The sequence below is a fragment of the Procambarus clarkii genome, chromosome 48 (genome assembly GCF_040958095.1).
Source record: "Procambarus clarkii isolate CNS0578487 chromosome 48, FALCON_Pclarkii_2.0, whole genome shotgun sequence".
In the NCBI taxonomy this organism is placed as follows: Eukaryota; Metazoa; Arthropoda; class Malacostraca; order Decapoda; family Cambaridae; genus Procambarus; species Procambarus clarkii.
In genome coordinates, this window is record NC_091197.1 from 19,400,098 (window position 1) to 19,419,132 (window position 19,035).

General features: G+C 45.2%; 1 protein-coding gene across 1 annotated transcript in view; it reads left to right on the plus strand.

Moving 5' to 3' along the window:
• LOC123764853 (mucin-3A-like) overlaps positions 1-19,035 on the plus strand; it is a 51,234-nt gene that overhangs the window by 19,055 nt on the left and 13,144 nt on the right. The window contains exons 2-3 of the mRNA XM_069302764.1: positions 5,450-6,934; positions 16,796-18,280. Of these exons, the coding sequence (XP_069158865.1) occupies positions 5,450-6,934; positions 16,796-18,280 (2,970 nt within the window). The remainder of the gene's footprint in view (positions 1-5,449; positions 6,935-16,795; positions 18,281-19,035) is intronic.

Genomic DNA, 19,035 nt, shown 5'->3' on the forward strand with positions numbered 1-19,035 from the left:
TGTGGATTTGTTCATGGTGTCCAGCACTGTGTAGTGTACACGGAGGCCTGACATGAGCACATCATGTGGAACCTCACGGAAGTTAGCTACGACTTGTCGAACCTTATTGCTGATTGGTTGTCGTGTATGCGTTCACTTGCCTGATTGGTTGTCGTGTATGCGTTCACTTGCCTGATTGGTTGTTGTGGATGTGTTCTTCACCTTGACTAGCTGTCGTGTATGGGTTCTCTGATCTGATTGGTTATCATTGACGAGCTCTCCAACCTGATGGGTGGTCGTGGACCACCTTCCCGGCCTGATTGGACCTCACCACTCGCCACCAGCTTTACGACCATCTCACAACTTTGCGAACTCTTTATCGCTCAAGATAATCTAGTGACGGTTGTTACGATCCGTCGTTAGTGACCGCAAACGGCCTCGTTAACGCGGAGATGACCAAGAAACGCAAGATATCGGAAACAGTGATGATAGACGCAGGTAGATGTGAGGGATGCGCAGGGAGGCGCTGGCCAGGATGAACTATAGACAGAGGGACGGGTTGAGGGGAGAACAGGCTAGTAATGAACCAGTAGCCTACGGGCTGACCAAGCCAACTGTTGAGGTAGGCAAGCTTGTTTGTCCTCACCTACTTGTGCTTGCTGGGGTTGAGCTCTGGCTATTTGCTCCCGCCTCTCAACTGTCAGTCAACTGGTGTACAGATTCCTGAGCCTACTGGGCTCTATCATATCTACATATGAAACTGTGTATGGAGTCAGCCTCCACCACATCACTGCCTAATGCATTCCATCCGTTAACTACTCTGACACTGAAAAAGTTCCTTCTAACGTCTCTGTGGCTCATGTGGGTACTCAGTTTCCACCTGTGTCCCCTTGTTCGCGTCCCACCAGTGTTGAATAGTTTATCCTTGTTTACCCGGTCGATTCCTCTGAGGATTTTGTAGGTTGTGATCATCTCTCCCCTTACTCTTATGTCTTCCAGTGTCGTAAGGTGCATTTCCCGCAGCCTTTCCTCGTAACTCATGCCTCTTAGTTCTGGAACTAGTCTAGTGGCATACCTTTGGACTTTTTCCAGCTTCGTCTTGTGCTTGACAAGGTACGGGCTCCATGCTGGGGCCGCATACTCCAGGATTGGTCTTACATATGTGGTGTACAAGATTCTGAATGATTCCTTACACAGGTTCCTGAACGCTGTTCTGATGTTAGCCAGCCTCGCATATGCCGCAGACGTTATTCTTTTTATGTGGGCTTCAGGAGACAGGTTTGGTGTGATATCAGCTCCTAGATCTTTCTCTCTGTCCGTTTCATTAAGTACTTCATCTCCTATTCTGTATCCTGTGTCTGGCCTTTTGTTTCCACTGCCTAGTTTCATTACTTTGCATTTACTCGGGTTGAACTTCAACAACCATTTGTTGGACCATTCACTCAGTCTGTCTAGGTCATCTTGTAGCCTCCTACTATCATCCTCTGTTTCAATCCTCCTCATAATTATTGCATCATCGGCAAACATTGAGAGAAACGATTCTATACCCTCTGGGAGATCATTTACATATATCAGAAACAGTATAGGTTCAAGGACTGACCCCTGCGGGACTCCACTTGTAACGTCTCGCCAATCTGAGACCTCACCCCTCACACTGACTCGTTGTCTCCTGTTGCTTAGGTACTCCTTTATCCAATGGAGTACCTTCCCTTTCATTCCAGCCTGCATCTCCAGCTTTTTCACTAGCCTCTTGTGTGGTACTGTATCAAAGGCTTTCTGACAATCCAAAAATATGTAGTCTGTCCACCCTTCTCTTTCTTGCCTGATATTTGTTGCCTGGTCGTAGAATTCAAGTAACCCTGTGAGGCAGGACCTGCCATCTCTGAACCCATGTTGATGCTGTGTTACAAAGTTATTTCGCTCCAGATGCTCCACTAGCTTTCTTCGCACAATCTTCTCCATCAGCTTGCATGGTATGCAGGTTAGGGACACTGGCCTGTAGTTCAGTGCCTCCTGACTATCCCCTTTCTTGTATATCGGGACTACGTTAGCTGCTTACCAAATATCTGGCACCTCCACTGTTGCCAGTGATTTGTTATACACTATGGAGAGTGGTAGGCACAGTTCTTCTGCTCCTTCCTTTAGTATCCAAGGGGAGATTCCATCTGGGCCTATAGCCTTTGTCACATCCAACTCTAGTAAACACTTCCTTACTTCCCCGTTGGTAATCTCAAACTCTTCCAGTGGTTCCTGGTTAGCTATTCCCTCTCTTATCTCTGGAATTTCTTCTTGCTCTAAGGTGAAGACCTCCTGGAATTTCTTATTCAGTTCCTCACACACTTCCTCGTCGTTCGTAGTGAATCCTTCTGCCCCTATCCTTAATTTCATAACCTGTTCCTTTACTGTTGTTTTTCTCCTGATGTGGTTATGCAGTAATTTAGGCTGAGTCTTTGCCTTGCTTGCGATGTCATTTTCGTATTGTCTTTCTGCCTCTCTTCTCACCCTGACATATTCATTCCTGGCATTCTGGTATCTTTCTCTGCTCTCCAGTGTCCTGTTATTCCTGTAGTTTCTCCATGCCCTTTTACTTTGCTGCTTAGCTAGCCCACATCTCTGATTAAACCATGGGTTTCTCATCTTCATGTCACTGTTTTCCTTTTGGACTGAGACAAACTTGTTTGCTGCGTCCTTGCACTTCTGCGTGATGTTGTCCATCATATCTTTGGCCATCTTTCCCCTGAGCTCTGTTTCCCATGCTATATCTGTTAGGAATTTTCTTATCTCCTCATAGTTTCCCTTTCGGTATGCTAACCTTTTGGTTTCGGTATTCCTCCTCGATTTCAATAACCCTTCTTCAATCAGGTACTCAAACACCAGTACACTGTGGTCGCTCATTTCTACTGGGTCCTCAAAACCGATTTTTATTATGTCTGAGTCGTTCAGAGTGAAGACTAGGTCGAGTCTCGCTGGTTCGTCATTTCCTCTCATCCTTGTGGGTTCTCTGACATGCTTGGTTAAAAAGTTTCTTGTCACCACCTCCAATAGTTTGGCTCTCCACGTATCCTCGCCTCCATGCGGTTCCTTGTTCTCCCAGTCAATCCTTCCGTGATTGAAGTCCCTCATGATGAGCAGGTGGGATCTATTTCTACAGGCAGCAGAGGCTGCCCTCTCAATTATAGTGTTAACTGCCATGTTGTTGTTTTCATACTCTTGACTGGGTCTTCTGTCATTTGGTGGAGGGTTGTATATTACTGCTACTGCTATTCTTGGTCCTCCCATTGTCATGGTGCCTGCTATGTAGTCTCTGAACCCCTCACAACCCGGGATAGCCATCTCCTTAAAACTCCATTCCTTTCTCAGGAGTAGGGCCACTCCGCCTCCTCCCCTACCTTCCCTCTCTTTCCTTATTACTGTGTACTCCTGGGGAAACATGACATTCGTTATGATTCCAGAGAGTTTTGTTTCAGTGAGTCCGATTACGTCTGGGTTCACTTCTTGTGCTCTTTCCCTTAGTTGACTTGTCTTGCTTGTGATCCTATCTATGTTCGAGTACATTGCCCTGAAACTGACTCTCTTCTGCTTCTCCTCTAGGGGGGGGGCGCTGTGGGATCTGGGGTGAGTGGGAGCTGGTGGGAGAATCTGGTAAGGGAGAATGGTGGAGGAGGGAGGGCTTGGGGGGTGGGGGAGAGGGGAAGGGTAGGGGGGTGGGGGAGAGGGGAAGGGTAGGGAGGTGGGGGAGAGGGAGGGCTTGGGGGGGTGGGGGAGAGGGGAAGGGTAGGGGGATGGGTGAGAGGGGGAGGGTAGGGCGGGAGTGTGTGTGTGTGTGTGTGTGTGTGTGTGTGTGTGGGTGGGTGGGTGGGTGCGTGTGGGTGTGTGTGTGTGTGTGTGTGCGAGGGCGTGCGTGCGTGTGTATTCACTTAGTTGTTCTTTCGGGGGTTGAGCTCTGCTCTTTCAGCTAGCCTCTCAACTGTCAATCAACAGGTGTACAGATTCCTGAGCCTACTGGGCTCTATCATATCTACATTTGAAATTGTGTATGGAGTCAGCCTCCACCACATCTCTGCCTAATGCATTCCATCTGTTAACTACTCTGACAATGAAAAAATTCTTTCTAACGTCTCTGTGGCTCATTTGGGCACTCAATTTCTACCAGTGTCCCCTAGTGCGTGTGCCCGTTGTGTTAAATGGTCTGTCTTTATCTCCCTTATCAATTCTTCTGAGAATCTTGTATGTGGTAATCATGTCCCCTCTAACTCTTCTGCCTCCCAGTGACGTGAGGTTTAATTTTCGTAGTCTCTCCTCGTAGCTCATACCCGACAGTTCGGGTACTAGTCTGGTGGCAAACCCGTGAACCTTTTCCAGTTTAGTCTTATGCTTGACTAGATACGGACTCCATGCTGGAGCCGCCTACTCCAGGATTGGTCTGACATATGTGGTATACAAAGTACTGAAAGATCCCTTGCACAAGTTTCTAAAGGCCGTTCTTATGTTAGCCAACCTGGCAAATGCCGCTGATGTTATCCTCTAGATGTGTGCTTCAGGGGACAGATCTGACGTGATATCAACCCCCAGGTCTTTCTCTCTCTCTCTGACTCTTGAAGTATTTCATCTCCCAAATGATACGTTGAATCTAGTCTCCTGCTCCCTACGCCTATCTTCATTACATTTGCTTGGATTAAACTCTAACTACCATTTGTTCGACCATTCCTGCAGCTAGTCCAGGTCTTTTTGAAGCCTGAAGCTGTCCTCTGTCTTAATCCTTCTCATAATTTTGGCGTCGTCAGCAAACATTGAGAGGAATGAGTCTATAACCTCTGGGAGATCATTTACGTATATCAGAAACAGGATAGGTCCAAGTACAGAGCCCTGTGGGACTCCACTGGTGACTTCACACCAATTTGAGGTCTCAAACCTCACTAACTCTCTGCTTCCTATTGTTTAGGTACTCCCTTATCCACTGGAGCGCCCTACCAGTTACTCCTGCCTGTTTCTCCAGCTTATGCATCAGCTTTTTATGGGGTACTGTGTCAAAGGCTTTCCGACAGTCCAAAAAATGCAGTGCGCTCATCCTTCTCTTTCTTGCTTAATCTTTGTCACCTGATCATAGGTTTATCCTGAAGGCAAGATTTATCCTGAACCCATGTTGATGGGTTGTCACGAAGTCCCTTCTCTCCAGATGTTACTAGATTTTTTTTTTTACTAGATTGTTACTAGAATCACCCCTGCTCTAGGTACATGAAGCCCATCCTGAGCACTCAGATGCCTCCTTCCGTAGACGTGTTCCGGTAATCAGTGAAGGAGACTGCGTTTGATTTGCAATATTTGTCTAGTAGGCAAGTGAGTCTTAAGTGCTCCAGACGACCATTAAGAGTCATTTTCCCCTTCTTGGACGGTTGCCACATGTGATCGGAATCCCTCCTACTTTGATCCTAATCCCCCCCCCCCTGGCTGTCTTAAACCTCTGAATTAGTGCCTTACTCCTATCTCCTCCTACCTTACTCCTATCTCCTCCTACCTTACTCCTATCTCCTCCTACCTTACTCCTATCTCCTCCTACCTTACTCCAATCTCCTCCTACCTTACTCCTATCTCCTCCTACCTTACTCCTATCTCCTCCTACCTTACTCCTATCTCCTCCTACCTTACTCCTATCTCCTCCTACCTTACTCCAATCTCCTCCTACCTTACTCCTATCTCCTCCTACCTTACTCCTATCTCCTCCTACCTTACTCCTATCTCCTCCTACCTTACTCCTATCTCCTCCTACCTTACTCCAATCTCCTCCTACCTTACTCCTATCTCCTCCTACCTTACTCCTATCTCCTCCTACCTCACTCCTATCTCCTCCTACCTCACTACTATCTCCTTCTACCTTACTCCTATCTCCTTCTACCTTACTCCTATCTCCTACCTTACTCCTATCTCCTACCTTACTCCTATCTCCTCCTACCTCACTCCTATCTCCTCCTACCTCACTACTATCTCCTTCTACCTTACTCCTATCTCCTACCTTACTCCTATCTCCTACCTTACTCCTATCTCCTCCTACCTTACTCCTATCTCCTCCTACCTTACTCCTATCTCCTCCTACCTTACTCCTATCTCCTCCTACCTTACTCCTATCTCCTCCTACCTTACTCCTATCTCCTCCTACCTCACTCCTATCTCCTCCTACCTCACTCCTATCTCCTCCTACCTCAATACTATCTCCTACCTTACTCCTATCTCCTCCTACCTTACTCCTATCTCCTCCTACCTTACTCCTATCTCCTCCTACCTTACTCCTATCTCCTCCTACCTCACTACTATCTCCTACCTTACTCCTATCTCCTCCTACCTTACTCCTATCTCCTCCTACCTTACTCCTATCTCCTCCTACCTTACTCCTATCTCCTCCTACCTTACTCCTATCTCCTCCTACCTTACTCCTATCTCCTCCTACCTTACTCCAATCTCCTACCTTACTCCTATCTCCTCTTACCTCACTACTATCTCCTCCTACCTTACTCCTATCTCCTTCCTCACTCCTTTCTCCTCCTACCTCACTCCTATCTCCTCCTACCTCACACCTATCTCCTCCTACCTCACACCTATCTCCTCCTACCTCACTCCTATCTCCTACCTCACTCCTATCTCCTACCTTACTCCTATCTCCTCCTTCCTCACTCCTTTCTCCTCCTACCTCACTCCTATCTCCTACCTCACACCTATCTCCTCCTACCTCACACCTATCTCCTCCTACCTCACTACTATCTCCTCCTACCTCACACCTATCTCCTCCTACCTCACTACTATCTCCTACCTCACTCCCTCCAGCACTGATACACACAACTGGTTCCTTCCTACATCCAGCCATTATATTCACAAACAAATCACACATATAGCAATGATAAACTTCACTATGGCTGTTGGGTGGGCTCGAACCTTCAGCCTAGGCACTGCCATCTGTAGTGTGGTACAGTGGTAGAGTATGTGGCTGGCAGGGTGGTATATTGTTAGAGTATGTGGCTGGCAGCATACCTTGGTCGTGGGTTCGCATCTCACAGCCCCAGTGGACTTTCCCATCACTCATAGTGTTAATAATATTCCCCTATTCTGCTTCCGGATGGCGCACCCTTAACCTGTTTCCACGGTGCTCTGGCATAGGCCAGAGCCTATGCCAGAGCACCTGGGAACCACCCACCTCGTCGCACCTGGGAACCACCCACACAACTAAATGGGAATAATAATAAATAATAATAATAATTTTTATTAAGGTAAGGTACATACATACAAGGTAAGGTACAAAAGTTGATAAATTTATAGATAGAGCTAGTTATATACAATGCCTAAAGCCACTATTACGCAAAGCGTTTCGGGCAGTCTACAGTCTCTGTAGGAATAGCCTACAACCTCTTCTCTTCGTCTTTCTTAAATGTATGTACTTGTAACCCCTTGTATGTATGTACTTGTAACCCCTTGTATGTATGTACTTGTAACCCCTTGTATGTGTGTACTTGTAACCCCTTGTATGTATGTACTTGTAACCCCTTGTATGTATGTACTTGTAACCCCTTGTATGTGTGTACTTGTAACCCCTTGTATGTATGTACTTGTAACCCCTTGTATGTATGTACTTGTAACCCCATGTATGTGTGTACTTGTAACCCCATGTATGTGTGTACTTGTAACCCCATGTATGTGTGTACTTGTAACCCCTTGTATGTGTGTACTTGTAACCCCTTGTATGTATGTACTTGTAACCCCTTGTATGTATGTACTTGTAACCCTTTGTATGTACTTGTAACTCCTTGTATGTACTTGTAACACCTTGTATGTATGTACTTGTAACCCCTTGTATGTATGTACTTGTAACACCTTGTATGTATGTACTTGTAACACCTTGTATGTATGTACTTGTAACACCTTGTATGTATGTACTTGTAACCCCTTGTATGTATGTACTTGTAACCCCTTGTATGTATGTACTTGTAACCTCTTGTATGTATGTACTTGTAACCCCTTGTATGTATGTACTTGTAACACCTTGTATGTATGTACTTGTAACACCTTGTATGTATGTACTTGTAACCCCTTGTATGTATGTACTTGTAACCCCTTGTATGTATGTACTTGTAACCACTTGTATGTATGTACTTGTAACCCCTTGTATGTACTTGTAACCCCTTGTATGTATGGACTTGTAACCCCTTGTATGTATGTACTTGTAACCCCTTGTATGTATGTACTTGTAACCCCTTGTATGTAGTTGTAACCCCTTGTATGTACTTGTAACCCCTTGTATGTACTTGTAACACCTTGTATGTACTTGTAACCCCTTGTATGTACTTGTAACACCTTGTATGTACTTGTAACCCCTTGTATGTACTTGTAACCCCTTGTATGTACTTGTAACCCCTTGTATGTACTTGTAACCCCTTGTATGTACTTGTAACCCCTTGTATGTACTTGTAACCCCTTGTATGTACTTGTAACCCCTTGTATGTACTTGTAACCCCTTGTATGTACTTGTAACCCCTTGTATGTACTTGTAACCCCTTGTATGTACTTGTAACCCCTTGTATGTACTTGTAACCCCTTGTATGTACTTGTAACCCCTTGTATGTACTTGTAACCCCTTCTATGTACTTGTAACCCCTTGTATGTACTTGTAACCCCTTGTATGTACTTGTAACACCTTGTATGTACTTGTAACACCTTGTATGTACTTGTAACCCCTTGTATGTACTTGTAACACCTTGTATGTACTTGTAACACCTTGTATGTACTTGTAACCCCTTGTATGTACTTGTAACCCCTTGTATGTACTTGTAACCCCTTGTATGTACTTGTAACCCCTTGTATGTACTTGTAATCCCTTGTATGTACTTGTAACACTTTGTATGTACTTGTAACCCCTTGTATGTACTTGTAACCCCTTGTATGTACTTGTAACCCCTTGTATGTACTTGTAACCCCTTGTATGTACTTGTAACCCCTTGTATGTACTTGTAACACCTTGTATGTACTTGTAACCCCTTGTATGTACTTGTAACACCTTGTATGTACTTGTAACCCCTTGTATGTACTTGTAACCCCTTGTATGTACTTGTAACCCCTTGTATGTACTTGTAACCCCTTGTATGTACTTGTAACCCCTTGTATGTACTTGTAACCCCTTGTATGTACTTGTAACCCCTTGAATGTACTTCTAACCCCTTGTATGTACTTGTAACCCCTTGTATGTACTTGTAACCCCTTGTATGTACTTGTAACCCCTTGTATGTACTTGTAACCCCTTGTATGTACTTGTAACCCCTTGTATGTACTTGTAACCCCTTGTATGTACTTGTAACCCCTTGTATGTACTTGTAACCCCTTGTATGTACTTGTAACCCCTTGTATGTACTTGTAACACCTTGTATGTACTTGTAACACCTTGTATGTACTTGTAACCCCTTGTATGTACTTGTAACACCTTTTATGTACTTGTAACACCTTGTATGTACTTGTAACCCCTTGTATGTACTTGTAACCCCTTGTATGTACTTGTAACCCCTTGTATGTACTTGTAACCCCTTGTATGTACTTGTAATCCCTTGTATGTACTTGTAACACTTTGTATGTACTTGTAACCCCTTGTATGTACTTGTAACACCTTGTATGTACTTGTAACCCCTTGTATGTACTTGTAACACCTTGTATGTACTTGTAACCCCTTGTATGTACTTGTAATCCCTTGTATGTACTTGTAACACCTTGTATGTACTTGTAACCCCTTGTATGTACTTGTAACCCCTTGTATGTACTTGTAACCCCTTGTATGTACTTGTAACCCCTTGTATGTGTGTACTTGTAACCCCTTGTATGTACTTGTAACCCCTTGTATGTACTTGTAACCCCTTGTATGTACTTGTAACCCCTTGTATGTACTTGTAACCCCTTGTATGTACCTGTAACCCCTTGTATGTACTTGTAACACCTTGTATGTACTTGTAACCCCTTGTATGTACTTGTAACCCCTTGTATGTACTTGTAACCCCTTGTATGTGTGTACTTGTAACCCCTTGTATGTGTGTACTTGTAACCCCTTGTATGTACTTGTAACCCCTTGTATGTACTTGTAACCCCTTGTATGTGTGTACTTGTAACCCCTTGTATGTACTTGTAACCCCTTGTATGTACTTGTAACCCCTTGTATGTACTTGTAACCCCTTGTATGTACTTGTAACCCCTTGTATGTACTTGTAACCCCTTGTATGTACTTGTAACCCCTTGTATGTACTTGTAACCCCTTGTATGTACCTGTAACCCCTTGTATGTACTTGTAACACCTTGTATGTACTTGTAACACCTTGTATGTACTTGTAACCCCTTGTATGTACCTGTAACCCCTTGTATGTACTTGTAACACCTTGTATGTACTTGTAACACCTTGTATGTACTTGTAACACCTTGTATGTACTTTACCTAAATAAACATTTGAATTTGAATTAAATATGTAAATTATACTTCTTTTTTGTTAAGAGTCTCTTGATAAGATTGTTAAGAGTCTCTTGATAAGATTGTTAAGAGTCTCTTGATAAGATTGTTAAGAGTCTCTTGATAAGATTGTTAAGAGTCTCTTGATAAGATTGTTAAGAGTCTCTTGATAAGATTGTTAAGAGTCTCTTGATAAGATTGTTAAGAGTCTCTTGATAAGATTGTTTAGTGTCTCTTGATAAGATTGTTAAGAGTCTCTTGATAAGATTGTTAAGAGTCTCTTGATAAGATTGTTTAGAGTCTCTTGATAAGATTGTTTAGAGTCTCTTGATAAGATTGTTTAGAGTCTCTTGATAAGATTGTTTAGAGTCTCTTGATAAGATTGTTTAGAGTCTCTTGATAAGATTGTTTAGAGTCTCTTGATAAGATTGTTTAGAGTCTCTTGATAAGATTGTTTAGAGTCTCTTGATAAGATTGTTTAGAGTCTCTTGATAAGATTGTTTAGAGTCTCTTGATAAGAGAGGTTTGTGATTGACGGGGAAAGATTCGTCGTTGTTCTGTGTACAATGTCTAAGGAATTAGTCCATTCAGTAATATGGTGTCCAGACACACTCACAGATCACACTAACGTCATGCATCAAATGAACAAATCCACAAGGGCCGTGACGAGGATTCGAACCTGCGTCCGGGAGCATCCCAGACACTGGGATGCCCGAGCTATTGACATAGCTCGGGTGCAGGGGGGGGGGGGTTGTGTAAAAGCCTGGTTTGTGCCTCGGAGAGGCTACGGGATCCAGTAAGTTCAGTAGAACTTCGGTTTCAACCCTTTTAACCCTGTCGTAGCTCAGTCCATTAAGGCAGTGTCTGGGATGCTCCCGGACGCAGGTTCGAATCCTCGTCACGGCCCTTGTGGATTTGTTCATGGTGTCCAGCACTGTGTAGTGTACACGGAGGCCTGACATGAGCACATCATGTGGAACCTCACGGAAGTTAGCTACGACTTGTCGAACCTTATTGCTGATTGGTTGTCGTGTATGCGTTCACTTGCCTGATTGGTTGTCGTGTATGCGTTCACTTGCCTGATTGGTTGTTGTGGATGTGTTCTTCACCTTGACTAGCTGTCGTGTATGGGTTCTCTGATCTGATTGGTTATCATTGACGAGCTCTCCAACCTGATGGGTGGTCGTGGACCACCTTCCCGGCCTGATTGGACCTCACCACTCGCCACCAGCTTTACGACCATCTCACAACTTTGCGAACTCTTTATCGCTCAAGATAATCTAGTGACGGTTGTTACGATCCGTCGTTAGTGACCGCAAACGGCCTCGTTAACGCGGAGATGACCAAGAAACGCAAGATATCGGAAACAGTGATGATAGACGCAGGTAGATGTGAGGGATGCGCAGGGAGGCGCTGGCCAGGATGAACTATAGACAGAGGGACGGGTTGAGGGGAGAACAGGCTAGTAATGAACCAGTAGCCTACGGGCTGACCAAGCCAACTGTTGAGGTAGGCAAGCTTGTTTGTCCTCACCTACTTGTGCTTGCTGGGGTTGAGCTCTGGCTATTTGCTCCCGCCTCTCAACTGTCAGTCAACTGGTGTACAGATTCCTGAGCCTACTGGGCTCTATCATATCTACATATGAAACTGTGTATGGAGTCAGCCTCCACCACATCACTGCCTAATGCATTCCATCCGTTAACTACTCTGACACTGAAAAAGTTCCTTCTAACGTCTCTGTGGCTCATGTGGGTACTCAGTTTCCACCTGTGTCCCCTTGTTCGCGTCCCACCAGTGTTGAATAGTTTATCCTTGTTTACCCGGTCGATTCCTCTGAGGATTTTGTAGGTTGTGATCATCTCTCCCCTTACTCTTATGTCTTCCAGTGTCGTAAGGTGCATTTCCCGCAGCCTTTCCTCGTAACTCATGCCTCTTAGTTCTGGAACTAGTCTAGTGGCATACCTTTGGACTTTTTCCAGCTTCGTCTTGTGCTTGACAAGGTACGGGCTCCATGCTGGGGCCGCATACTCCAGGATTGGTCTTACATATGTGGTGTACAAGATTCTGAATGATTCCTTACACAGGTTCCTGAACGCTGTTCTGATGTTAGCCAGCCTCGCATATGCCGCAGACGTTATTCTTTTTATGTGGGCTTCAGGAGACAGGTTTGGTGTGATATCAGCTCCTAGATCTTTCTCTCTGTCCGTTTCATTAAGTACTTCATCTCCTATTCTGTATACTGTGTCTGGCCTTTTGTTTCCACTGCCTAGTTTCATTACTTTGCATTTACTCGGGTTGAACTTCAACAACCATTTGTTGGACCATTCACTCAGTCTGTCTAGGTCATCTTGTAGCCTCCTACTATCATCCTCTGTTTCAATCCTCCTCATAATTATTGCATCATCGGCAAACATTGAGAGAAACGATTCTATACCCTCTGGGAGATCATTTACATATATCAGAAACAGTATAGGTTCAAGGACTGACCCCTGCGGGACTCCACTTGTAACGTCTCGCCAATCTGAGACCTCACCCCTCACACTGACTCGTTGTCTCCTGTTGCTTAGGTACTCCTTTATCCAATGGAGTACCTTCCCTTTCATTCCAGCCTGCATCTCCAGCTTTTTCACTAGCCTCTTGTGTGGTACTGTATCAAAGGCTTTCTGACAATCCAAAAATATGTAGTCTGTCCACCCTTCTCTTTCTTGCCTGATATTTGTTGCCTGGTCGTAGAATTCAAGTAACCCTGTGAGGCAGGACCTGCCATCTCTGAACCCATGTTGATGCTGTGTTACAAAGTTATTTCGCTCCAGATGCTCCACTAGCTTTCTTCGCACAATCTTCTCCATCAGCTTGCATGGTATGCAGGTTAGGGACACTGGCCTGTAGTTCAGTGCCTCCTGACTATCCCCTTTCTTGTATATCGGGACTACGTTAGCTGCTTACCAAATATCTGGCACCTCCACTGTTGCCAGTGATTTGTTATACACTATGGAGAGTGGTAGGCACAGTTCTTCTGCTCCTTCCTTTAGTATCCAAGGGGAGATTCCATCTGGGCCTATAGCCTTTGTCACATCCAACTCTAGTAAACACTTCCTTACTTCCCCGTTGGTAATCTCAAACTCTTCCAGTGGTTCCTGGTTAGCTATTCCCTCTCTTATCTGTGGAATTTCTTCTTGCTCTAAGGTGAAGACCTCCTGGAATTTCTTATTCAGTTCCTCACACACTTCCTCGTCGTTCGTAGTGAATCCTTCTGCCCCTATCCTTAATTTCATAACCTGTTCCTTTACTGTTGTTTTTCTCCTGATGTGGTTATGCAGTAATTTAGGCTGAGTCTTTGCCTTGCTTGCGATGTCATTTTCGTATTGTCTTTCTGCCTCTCTTCTCACCCTGACATATTCATTCCTGGCATTCTGGTATCTTTCTCTGCTCTCCAGTGTCCTGTTATTCCTGTAGTTTCTCCATGCCCTTTTACTTTGCTGCTTAGCTAGCCCACATCTCTGATTAAACCATGGGTTTCTCATCTTCATGTCACTGTTTTCCTTTTGGACTGAGACAAACTTGTTTGCTGCGTCCTTGCACTTCTGCGTGATGTTGTCCATCATATCTTTGGCCATCTTTCCCCTGAGCTCTGTTTCCCATGCTATATCTGTTAGGAATTTTCTTATCTCCTCATAGTTTCCCTTTCGGTATGCTAACCTTTTGGTTTCGGTATTCCTCCTCGATTTCAATAACCCTTCTTCAATCAGGTACTCAAACACCAGTACACTGTGGTCGCTCATTTCTACTGGGTCCTCAAAACCGATTTTTATTATGTCTGAGTCGTTCAGAGTGAAGACTAGGTCGAGTCTCGCTGGTTCGTCATTTCCTCTCATCCTTGTGGGTTCTCTGACATGCTTGGTTAAAAAGTTTCTTGTCACCACCTCCAATAGTTTGGCTCTCCACGTATCCTCGCCTCCATGCGGTTCCTTGTTCTCCCAGTCAATCCTTCCGTGATTGAAGTCCCTCATGATGAGCAGGTGGGATCTATTTCTACAGGCAGCAGAGGCTGCCCTCTCAATTATAGTGTTAACTGCCATGTTGTTGTTTTCATACTCTTGACTGGGTCTTCTGTCATTTGGTGGAGGGTTGTATATTACTGCTACTGCTATTCTTGGTCCTCCCATTGTCATGGTGCCTGCTATGTAGTCTCTGAACCCCTCACAACCCGGGATAGCCATCTCCTTAAAACTCCATTCCTTTCTCAGGAGTAGGGCCACTCCGCCTCCTCCCCTACCTTCCCTCTCTTTCCTTATTACTGTGTACTCCTGGGGAAACATGACATTCGTTATGATTCCAGAGAGTTTTGTTTCAGTGAGTCCGATTACGTCTGGGTTCACTTCTTGTGCTCTTTCCCTTAGTTGACTTGTCTTGCTTGTGATCCTATCTATGTTCGAGTACATTGCCCTGAAACTGACTCTCTTCTGCTTCTCCTCTAGGGGGGGGGCGCTGTGGGATCTGGGGTGAGTGGGAGCTGGTGGGAGAATCTGGTAAGGGAGAATGGTGGAGGAGGGAGGGCTTGGGGGGTGGGGGAGAGGGGAAGGGTAGGGGGGTGGGGGAGAGGGGAAGGGTAGGGAGGTGGGGGAGAGGGAGGGCTTGGGGGGGTGGGGGAGAGGGGAAGGGTAGGGGGATGGGTGAGAGGGGGAGGGTAGGGCGGGAGTGTGTGTGTGTGTGTGTGTGTGTGTGTGTGTGGGTGGGTGGGTGGGTGCGTGTGGGTGTGTGTGTGTGTGTGTGTGCGAGGGCGTGCGTGCGTGTGTATTCACTTAGTTGTTCTTTCGGGGGTTGAGCTCTGCTCTTTCAGCTAGCCTCTCAACTGTCAATCAACAGGTGTACAGATTCCTGAGCCTACTGGGCTCTATCATATCTACATTTGAAATTGTGTATGGAGTCAGCCTCCACCACATCTCTGCCTAATGCATTCCATCTGTTAACTACTCTGACAATGAAAAAATTCTTTCTAACGTCTCTGTGGCTCATTTGGGCACTCAATTTCTACCAGTGTCCCCTAGTGCGTGTGCCCGTTGTGTTAAATGGTCTGTCTTTATCTCCCTTATCAATTCTTCTGAGAATCTTGTATGTGGTAATCATGTCCCCTCTAACTCTTCTGCCTCCCAGTGACGTGAGGTTTAATTTTCGTAGTCTCTCCTCGTAGCTCATACCCGACAGTTCGGGTACTAGTCTGGTGGCAAACCCGTGAACCTTTTCCAGTTTAGTCTTATGCTTGACTAGATACGGACTCCATGCTGGAGCCGCCTACTCCAGGATTGGTCTGACATATGTGGTATACAAAGTACTGAAAGATCCCTTGCACAAGTTTCTAAAGGCCGTTCTTATGTTAGCCAACCTGGCAAATGCCGCTGATGTTATCCTCTAGATGTGTGCTTCAGGGGACAGATCTGACGTGATATCAACCCCCAGGTCTTTCTCTCTCTCTCTGACTCTTGAAGTATTTCATCTCCCAAATGATACGTTGAATCTAGTCTCCTGCTCCCTACGCCTATCTTCATTACATTTGCTTGGATTAAACTCTAACTACCATTTGTTCGACCATTCCTGCAGCTAGTCCAGGTCTTTTTGAAGCCTGAAGCTGTCCTCTGTCTTAATCCTTCTCATAATTTTGGCGTCGTCAGCAAACATTGAGAGGAATGAGTCTATAACCTCTGGGAGATCATTTACGTATATCAGAAACAGGATAGGTCCAAGTACAGAGCCCTGTGGGACTCCACTGGTGACTTCACACCAATTTGAGGTCTCAAACCTCACTAACTCTCTGCTTCCTATTGTTTAGGTACTCCCTTATCCACTGGAGCGCCCTACCAGTTACTCCTGCCTGTTTCTCCAGCTTATGCATCAGCTTTTTATGGGGTACTGTGTCAAAGGCTTTCCGACAGTCCAAAAAATGCAGTGCGCTCATCCTTCTCTTTCTTGCTTAATCTTTGTCACCTGATCATAGGTTTATCCTGAAGGCAAGATTTATCCTGAACCCATGTTGATGGGTTGTCACGAAGTCCCTTCTCTCCAGATGTTACTAGATTTTTTTTTTTACTAGATTGTTACTAGAATCACCCCTGCTCTAGGTACATGAAGCCCATCCTGAGCACTCAGATGCCTCCTTCCGTAGACGTGTTCCGGTAATCAGTGAAGGAGACTGCGTTTGATTTGCAATATTTGTCTAGTAGGCAAGTGAGTCTTAAGTGCTCCAGACGACCATTAAGAGTCATTTTCCCCTTCTTGGACGGTTGCCACATGTGATCGGAATCCCTCCTACTTTGATCCTAATCCCCCCCCCCCTGGCTGTCTTAAACCTCTGAATTAGTGCCTTACTCCTATCTCCTCCTACCTTACTCCTATCTCCTCCTACCTTACTCCTATCTCCTCCTACCTTACTCCTATCTCCTCCTACCTTACTCCAATCTCCTCCTACCTTACTCCTATCTCCTCCTACCTTACTCCTATCTCCTCCTACCTTACTCCTATCTCCTCCTACCTTACTCCTATCTCCTCCTACCTTACTCCAATCTCCTCCTACCTTACTCCTATCTCCTCCTACCTTACTCCTATCTCCTCCTACCTTACTCCTATCTCCTCCTACCTTACTCCTATCTCCTCCTACCTTACTCCAATCTCCTCCTACCTTACTCCTATCTCCTCCTACCTTACTCCTATCTCCTCCTACCTCACTCCTATCTCCTCCTACCTCACTACTATCTCCTTCTACCTTACTCCTATCTCCTTCTACCTTACTCCTATCTCCTACCTTACTCCTATCTCCTACCTTACTCCTATCTCCTCCTACCTCACTCCTATCTCCTCCTACCTCACTACTATCTCCTTCTACCTTACTCCTATCTCCTACCTTACTCCTATCTCCTACCTTACTCCTATCTCCTCCTACCTTACTCCTATCTCCTCCTACCTTACTCCTATCTCCTCCTACCTTACTCCTATCTCCTCCTACCTCACTCCTATCTCCTCCTACCTCACTCCTATCTCCTCCTACCTCAATACTATCTCCTACCTTACTCCTATCTCCTCCTACCTTACTCCTATCTCCTCCTACCTTACTCCTATCTCCTCCTACCTTACTCCTATCTCCTCCTACCTCACTACTATCTCCTACCTTACTCCTATCTCCTCCTACCTTACTCCTATCTCCTCCTACCTTACTCCTATCTCCTCCTACCTTACTCCTATCTCCTCCTACCTTACTCCTATCTCCTCCTACCTTACTCCTATCTCCTCCTACCTTACTCCAATCTCCTACCTTACTCCTATCTCCTCTTACCTCACTACTATCTCCTCCTACCTTACTCCTATCTCCTTCCTCACTCCTTTCTCCTCCTACCTCACTCCTATCTCCTCCTACCTCACACCTATCTCCTCCTACCTCACACCTATCTCCTCCTACCTCACTCCTATCTCCTACCTCACTCCTATCTCCTACCTTACTCCTATCTCCTCCTTCCTCACTCCTTTCTCCTCCTACCTCACTCCTATCTCCTACCTCACACCTATCTCCTCCTACCTCACACCTATCTCCTCCTACCTCACTACTATCTCCTCCTACCTCACACCTATCTCCTCCTACCTCACTACTATCTCCTCCTACCTCACACCTATCTCCTCCTACCTCACTACTATCTCCTACCTCACTCCCTCCAGCACTGATACACACAACTGGTTCCTTCCTACATCCAGCCATTATATTCACAAACAAATCACACATATAGCAATGATAAACTTCACTATGGCTGTTGGGTGGGCTCGAACCTTCAGCCTAGGCACTGCCATCTGTAGTGTGGTACAGTGGTAGAGTATGTGGCTGGCAGGGTGGTATATTGTTAGAGTATGTGGCTGGCAGCATACCTTGGTCGTGGGTTCGCATCTCACAGCCCCAGTGGACTTTCCCATCACTCATAGTGTTAATAATATTCCCCTATTCTGCTTCCGGATGGCGCACCCTTAACCTGTTTCCACGGTGCTCTGGCATAGGCCAGAGCCTATGCCAGAGCACCTGGGAACCACCCACCTCGTCGCACCTGGGAACCACCCACACAACTAAATGGGAATAATAATAAATAATAATAATAATTTTTATTAAGGTAAGGTACATACATACAAGGTAAGGTACAAAAGTTGATAAATTTATAGATAGAGCTAGTTATATACAATGCCTAAAGCCACTATTACGCAAAGCGTTTCGGGCAGTCTACAGTCTCTGTAGGAATAGCCTACAACCTCTTCTCTTCGTCTTTCTTAAATGTATGTATGTACTTGTAACCCCTTGTATGTATGTACTTGTAACCCCTTGTATGTATGTACTTGTAACCCCTTGTATGTATGTACTTGTAACCCCTTGTATGTATGTACTTGTAACCCCTTGTATGTACTTGTAACCCTTTGTATGTATGTACTTGTAACCCCTTGTATGTATGTACTTGTAACCCCTTGTATGTGTGTACTTGTAACCCCTTGTATGTATGTACTTGTAACCCCTTGTATGTACTTGTAACCCCTTGTATGTATGTACTTGTAACCCCTTGTATGTATGTACTT